The sequence below is a fragment of the Sesamum indicum genome, linkage group LG1 (genome assembly GCF_000512975.1).
Source record: "Sesamum indicum cultivar Zhongzhi No. 13 linkage group LG1, S_indicum_v1.0, whole genome shotgun sequence".
Lineage (NCBI taxonomy): Eukaryota > Viridiplantae > Streptophyta > Magnoliopsida > Lamiales > Pedaliaceae > Sesamum > Sesamum indicum.
The window spans coordinates 470567-477788 of NC_026145.1; the positions used below are offsets into that span (position 1 = coordinate 470567).

Sequence of the window (7222 nt, forward strand, 5' to 3'; positions counted from 1 at the left end):
GGGAAAGAGGAGGATAGGATTAACTGTGAGCTCGTCATACTGTAATCATGATCATGGAGGAGGAAGGTGGAGGGTTTAGACTCAGCAAGAAGTCGTCGGACAAAGCCGGCGAAGTCGATTACAAAACGAAGGCCGGCACCGCGTGGTCGCATTCTTTCTTGAACCAGAAGCCGTGGCATCCACTCTCCTACCCGAACCAGCGCCGCAAGTGGATCGCTGAGCAGACCCACTCTCAGAAGCAACGTCGTGCTGAGGAGGTTGCTCGGGAGGTGCGCAGTAATTCGTTATTTGTTGACTCCCCATTTGGGTTTCTTTGTCATTCATTGTGTTGGATTGCGTATGAAATTGGGGTTTTCGAATTGGAGACGATTTGGCAATTGGGATTTTGCAGTTGTTACATATTGTAGTTGTACCTCTTTATTCATATGGTATCGGATTTTGATCTTTGTTTCAGCAATAGTTAGAACTTTTTGTTTATTATTCTTTTCATTTGTTGTTCTTTACAGTATGCCCAGGAGCAGGAGTTTCTTAGGCAGACTGCACTTATTTCCAAGAAAGAGAAAGAAAAGGTAATTCTCTAATTATGTAGGGATTTCCTAAATTATATGACTTATGATGGAAACAGAAAACAAATTCATGGAAGGTCCCATAGGCTAATATAGAAGTGGTTTTGATGAATACAGTAGTGCAGAGATACACAACTGAAGCATAGTGTATAATTTGGCATATCACGTGCTAAGTTACCTTTATGATTCTCTTATTCTTTTGTGGTTGTAGTGTAGTGAACACAGATGAATTGCTGCTGAAATTAAATAACAGAGAAGCAGAGGATGGGAAGAAGAAGAAGAAAGCTAGATGAGAAAGGGAAATTGCTAATTCATTTCATCCATGAAAATACCCCGTGTACATTGTCTTCCCCTTTTACATGAGATTGCAGCAAAAGACAACAAAAATAAAAAGCTGAATTACATTAAAATTTCTGACAAAAAAAGGAACTTTGTCCTTCCCCTAAGCTCGCCATTGGTGGAACTGTTTCTGCACAAAACCTCAGACGTAGAGGACAGCCACCATCCTGCAGCTCAGGTCGAGCTCTCCTGGCTGTCCATGTGTCCTTCTGTCTTATCAAATAAGGCAGCTGGAGTGCGTGAGAAACCCCCAATTCTTTCCCCAAATTGATCGCGCCCTAGCCCCTCCAAAACGACGTCGTCCCGCTCGACTTCTTTAAGATTTCCCCCAAATTCAATTTTGCCCTTGATCGAATGGCCCTGATAAGTCCGCTTGATCGTAGGGTCAGTAATAAGAGTCGCGTTTTGAGCCTGAAATGCGACATGTAGCTCGCCCGAGAAGGATTGCTAATCTTATATTCCAGTACCTGACTTACATTTATGTGTCGAACCACGCAATTTTGTGAATTTGACTGGACTTTTCATTTTTCTTGTGATGCTCAGTTAGAGATGATGAAAGCTATAAGCTTTATGTATGTGAAACCCCCTGGTTACAATGCGGAAAGTGCTAAAGCTGCTGAGATGGCTGATGAGAAAAAAAAGCAAGAGGATGAGAAAATTTTGAAGGAGCCGTCTGTAGATGGGGCCTCATCTTCAATGTAATAATTTTTACCTGAAGCATTTATTTTGTAGCCTATGGTGCAGTTAACTATTTTATTAGATGTAGTTAGTGTGCAATTTTTGTTCTTGTTAGAAGCAAGCTATTTCTTAGTTGATATATCTTTTCACACTTACAAGTTGTCTTCCTGTTTTTCTAGGAAGAAAGAAACTATGACCTCCACAGCGGAGAAAAGGAAACCAGTGCCAAAAGATGTTTTTGGTCGTCCTTTACCGACAGAAGAACAATTTGAAGTCCTAAAAAATGCTCCAAGGTAAGCAAATGTTTCTCTTGGTGAGCATTGCTATGTGAGTGACACAATCCCAAATTTTGTTCATTGTCTGAAGAATTTATGCTCCTTTTGAGGGGAAGAAAGGGGCTATTTTCTTCTTGATGTTTTAGCTTTCCATGGGGTTGGGGTCTTGAGGGGAATGAGAGAAGTTTCTGGCAGTTAAGTTTCCAATAATATGTTCAGTTATTGAATAAAATTCTCACTTGTGCCATTCTGTTGGAATAGAATCTTCACTTATGCCATTCTGTTAGATTATTTGATGCTGGTTCATAATCATAAGTTTAAAATTGGCAAAGTAATGACATTCTTTTTCCAGGTTAGAGACTGGTGTTCCTGGCAGGGTAAAACCATTTGGAATTGAGATTCGTAATGTGAAATGTCTTCGATGTGGTAACTACGGTCACCAAAGTGGTGATCGTGAATGTCCATTAAAAGATGCTATTATGCCTAATGAGGAGAGTCGATTGAAACGGGATGACCCTTTAACAGCCATCCAAGCTCAAACTGATGGTAGTGAGGTAATGAGTTGAATATCCTTCATGCTTTACTTTGTTTCTCTCTCGTAATTGAATACTTAGTTTCTTTTTACTTTAGCCCTTCGTAGTGTAAGGCTTGAATTATGTGGTTAGGCGTCTAGTAGTAATGTAAAATAGTGAGTTGGATGCATAGTAACAAAGCTAAGTATTTGCTTAAACATAGATGCTACATTGGTATGCTATTTGACAGAACGGTCGATGGTGTAAAGCAGTTAGAGGATAACGATTTTTTTTTTTTTGAGTTCGAGCTATTGAGAAACTGTCTTCTTCTTTAATTTCAAAGGAGAATACACTCAAATTGTAAGAAGAGTAGTGAAATGATAGAAAATTATGTTTGAGAGCATTTACATCCCTATTCACAAACGCAAAATAACTTTTTATTGTAAATCATGATAAAGACATGGTGAGGTAGATAATTCATGATGAAAAGAAATGCCTCCTACAGTATTTATTATAGCCTTGTCCTTTCTCTTATGATGTTTAGCTGCTGGAAATTCGGAAATTTTCAAGTATGCTAATGCAATTGTCTTTATGCAAATGAGATTTATCCTGGTTGTACCTTCTACCGTTTTCTGAGTATCTGGCATCGTGTTCAGCCTTTGAAGTGGGAGCTGAAACAGAAGCCTGGAATGAGCCCTCCTCGTGGAGGGTTCGACCCTGATGACCCCAATCAACAGATAGTTGCCGAGGACATATTTGATGAGTATGGAGGTAAACCGTTTATCACCAGTTTAAAAATCAGTGTGAAAGTACCTATTGAAAATGTGAAATTCTAATGCCCACAACGTGCAGGGTTTCTTGGTGAAGCCAACATACCAGAGTTGCTAATCAACTTTTCTTCAAGCAAGACCAAGAAGAAGTCTAGTAAGAGCAAGCATAGGAGGAGACAATCTTCTCCAGCAGGCGATGAGAGAAGAGATGATCAAGGAAGTGGGTCATCTTCAGGTGATGATAGGAGAAAATCAAAGTCAAAGAAGAGACACAAGAGAAAGAAGCGAAAGCATTCCGAAACAAGTTCATCCGAGAGCTCAGACGACAACAGGCACAAGAAGAGGAGAAACAGACACAAGCATCGGCATTCAAGTTCCTCTGACGCTTCAGATTCTGATGATCTGCATAGAAGTAGACACAATCGTCGCCATCGACATTCCCATAGGCACAGGGATCAGCACCGGCACCATAACCATCGTCCTGGTTCTGGTTCTTCATCAGATTGATTTAAGCAACCTTTTACAGCGAAGTAGAAATCAGCAAAGTGCACATGTTTTTAGGTGCTGCGGAGGAGCTCTTTGTGAAATCATGTATGTTGACTCTCATGCCAATATAAGAACTGATTTTTTTGGAAAGTCTATTTGTCAAAATTCTGTACTTTAGTGTCAAAATAACAAAATCTCTTGCAACCTCATTACGATGAGTATGATTATTTCAATTGTTTATTTTTTCTTGATAATTATATTTACGGCCTTAATTTATGTTCTCTTTTCACAAATCATTCTCAGTGAAAGAGTAGGAATAATTTGTGCAATGATGGTGACGTATTAGGGGTGTATTTGTAACTTTTTATAAAATAAAGGTTGTTTGCATTAATAATATTGATGTTTTTAGTGGATCCATGTATAATTATTCAAAAGATTGGGGTAGTTTCTGTAAACAAAGTATAAATTAGAGGGTGTAAATGTAATTCTCTCTCTCTCTCTTTTTTTTTTTTTTTTTTTTTTTCTCTTCTCCTTCTTTTTTTTTTTTTTTTTTTTTTTTTCCTTCTCTTGTCATTTTTCGTTTTTATTTCATTGTTGTCTCTATACTTCTCTTTTTTCCTCTTGTTAGCATGATGGAACCCAAAAGGAAAAAGAAAAAAAAAATATTCGAAGGAGGGAAAATAAAGTACGCCTTATTTGATTTTACATCTCTAACCCTGCAAGCAATGGCTACAGTCTAACAAAAGTTGTACCTTACGCTCTGTAAATCATACGTTAAATAGTCGAATCGACATTTCGACACTATTCCATATTTTAAACCCAGACGACCCTGCGGAGTTGGACAACTCATAAACCCTTGCACCCTTTCTTCTGTTCTCCGCATTTTCTCTCTCTAGGGTTTTTGGAAGTAAACCTCGCTTTCTCCAAGAAAGAAGAAAAATCGAACAAATAATGGCGTCATCAGCTAGGGTTTTTGGCCACAGCTGCCGAAATCTGATGGCCGCAGCCAAGTCGTCCGCCGCCTCCACGGCCGCCGCAGCGAAGCCCAAGACCGCAGGTCGTGTCACCGGCATACTGAAGGTGCAGCCCGTGTCCCCTGCTCTGGCGAAGTTTCTGGGGTCTCCTGAAGCATCTCGATCTGGCGCCGTAAAGAAAATCTGGGAGTACGTCAAATCACACAATCTTCAGGTCCGAATCTTCATCCTATAATACACTTAATACTTCCTTTATCTTTCTTTGTGCTGCGTTTATGTTTTTATATAAAAAAAATTCCCTTTAGACTGTATGTAAGCGTCATGGCGCTGCTTAGTGAATGAATATGGGGGTTGTACTTTTAATTCTTGTTCAGGTCCGAATCTTCATCCTATAATACACTTAATACTTCCTTTATCTTTCTTTGTGCTGCGTTTATGTTTTTATATAAAAAAAATTCCCTTTAGACTGTATGTAAGCGTCATGGCGCTGCTTAGTGAATGAATATGGGGGTTGTACTTTTAATTCTTGTTGTATATGTTTTGTGGCCCAGTCCTTTATTTTACCCCAATGTAATGAGGCTCATGCAGTGTTAGTAGTTGAGCTGATAAGCAGGCCCGATTTCGCATTGTAACGTTACTACTGTTTGATGTCTCAGCCTTTTGGGTCAATAGATGAGTTTTTACAACTGCATTTACCCTCTATTGGATAATTTAGCTTATGACGAAGTAGGCTGTTACTTGTTTTCCATTTCATTAATATTGTATTTGTTTATGAACCATGTACTGTGTCTGAGAGTTTCCGGGTTTACTTATATGTTGCATTGTACTCATGGTTGCATACTACAGACTGATATAGGTCGCAATACGAGCCTTGGATGCTTGTCACTACTTTTGGGTTAAATTCATGCTACACCCAGTGCATGGATGATTGTCATTTGCTCCTTATTTCTAAAAAGTGGGGTATGTCCCAACCATCTAACTATCAGACGTAGCTTCTACAAGACCCTACTTCCTTGAGTTTGATATGTTACTGCATACAATGTCATAAATGCTAGTCAAAATGTCTTATACACGATGTGTAATCATTAAGGGAGCTTCCATGACAAGGAATATAGAAATCCAGAAGAATTTGCTTAAGCTGTCTTACATATTTGAAAGGAGGTTTGGGTTGCACAAAATTTTAAATTACCAATTACATTGTGTATCCATTTGTTGTTGCCATGGGAGGATCTCTTCTTTCTATACTAAGTATATTTAAGGGCAGTCATAATTTCTATGTTGTCTTGCAGAACCCATCCAACAAGAAGGAGATATTTTGTGATGACAAGTTGAAGGCCATTTTTGATGGCAACGACAAGGTTAATTTTCAGGGTGTAGCGAAACTGTTGTCCAACCACTTCCCAAAGACTACGTGAAATATGCTTAGCTAGGCTTCCTAGTACAATAGATCTAGCTTGATGATATTCTGTATTGAAGCATTTTGTCCCTGTTTCTTGTGTTTTATGCCTCTTCCGGCCATTGGCATTTCTTTTTGGGTTTCTACATGCAAGTGTGGTGCACGTATAGAATCTCTGCGGGCAACTAATTTCACAATGGTAAGGGAGATGTGAACGGGTGGTCCTATGGTTGGATGCTTCAGTTGGCAGATATTTTTAAGCTATCATTATTGATTAGTTGTCGAGTCAAATTTTTGGTACTCATCTATGTTTGTTTGCAAATGTTGGGGTTCAACTTGAAGTTTTTTGATGATAGGCATTTGAGTTCGGTGCTAAAGATGCATGATTTGAAGCCTGTGTCCAAATGATGCTGAATTGCCAAATTCTTGCTACTGTACAAGTTTGTTTCTTGATGCAGAAATCCATTGGTGGAAATCTGTTCTGTTTTTATGGTTCTTTAGACAATTGACATAGCCTCCAGGGGACCATAGGTACTGCTGCTGCTTGTTCTTGATGGGTTGTTTACTTTGTGGTATTCGATAATGTGTGGATATGTCCCAAATGAATTATTTGTAGGATAATAAGGCCTTATTTATTTTGTGTGACGCTGATTAAGGTAAGATAAGGCATGATAAAATTTGGGATGTAGCGATAGGATTTTGTATGTGATTATTTTAGTGTATTAAGTATTGAATATTTTCTGATAGTTTTATCTTATGCTTACTAACAAGGCGTTCATTTGAGATAACATTATGAAACATCAAATTACTCGCAAGACAAATTGGAATATTATATATATATGTATGTATATAAATATAAAATAATTCCAACAATTTTCAAATGCTTTTGTTAAGCTTTAATAAATGAGTCTGAACGTGATCAAATGCTTACTTTCTTTAGTTAAATGACAGATAGATAAATGTGATGTAGTGTTATGTTTACTCAGCGGGACAATTTGTTGGATATATGAATGTGATTGCAATTATCCTTGAAATCAATTGAATAAGTTCTAGAGTTAAGGAGTTAGAGGAAGACAACCGCAACCGCAGCAATAACGGAGGCGATGGTGGCGACAATCAGTTCAGGGGAGGAAGAACTGGGCTTGGACTTATGTGGGGGCGGGGAAAGAGGCCAGGCATGGCGGAGGAAGTGGTGATGGTGGGGAGAGGAATGGGGGTTCTGAAGG

At 38.7% G+C, this 7222-nt stretch overlaps 2 protein-coding genes across 2 annotated transcripts; both read left to right on the plus strand.

Annotated features, from left to right (window-relative positions):
- Positions 1 to 3951, plus strand: LOC105157201 (uncharacterized zinc finger CCHC domain-containing protein At4g19190). Its single transcript, XM_011073572.2, has 7 exons — positions 1 to 269; positions 507 to 569; positions 1449 to 1603; positions 1763 to 1876; positions 2211 to 2412; positions 3027 to 3141; positions 3223 to 3951. The coding sequence occupies exons 1-7, from the start codon at positions 48 to 50 to the stop codon at positions 3645 to 3647; spliced, it is 1296 nt and encodes a 431-aa protein (XP_011071874.1). The 5' UTR covers positions 1 to 47; the 3' UTR covers positions 3648 to 3951.
- LOC105157279 (upstream activation factor subunit spp27-like) lies at positions 4448 to 6411 on the plus strand. The gene is made up of 2 exons (XM_011073692.2): positions 4448 to 4814; positions 5890 to 6411. Exons 1-2 carry the CDS (start codon positions 4578 to 4580, stop codon positions 6013 to 6015), a joined length of 363 nt encoding a protein of 120 aa, XP_011071994.1. The 5' UTR covers positions 4448 to 4577; the 3' UTR covers positions 6016 to 6411.

Bases quoted from the DNA above. Each gene is read 5' to 3' on its own strand.
- LOC105157279 (XM_011073692.2), top strand. From the start codon at position 4,578: ATGGCGTCATCAGCTAGGGTTTTTGGCCACAGCTGCCGAAATCTGATG. The intron at 4,815-5,889 runs GTCCGAATCTTC...GTTGTCTTGCAG, and splicing joins TCAAATCACACAATCTTCAG to AACCCATCCAACAAGAAGGA.
- LOC105157201 (XM_011073572.2), top strand. From the start codon at position 48: ATGATCATGGAGGAGGAAGGTGGAGGGTTTAGACTCAGCAAGAAGTCG. The intron at 2,413-3,026 runs GTAATGAGTTGA...CATCGTGTTCAG, and splicing joins CTCAAACTGATGGTAGTGAG to CCTTTGAAGTGGGAGCTGAA. The intron at 3,142-3,222 runs GTAAACCGTTTA...CACAACGTGCAG, and splicing joins CATATTTGATGAGTATGGAG to GGTTTCTTGGTGAAGCCAAC.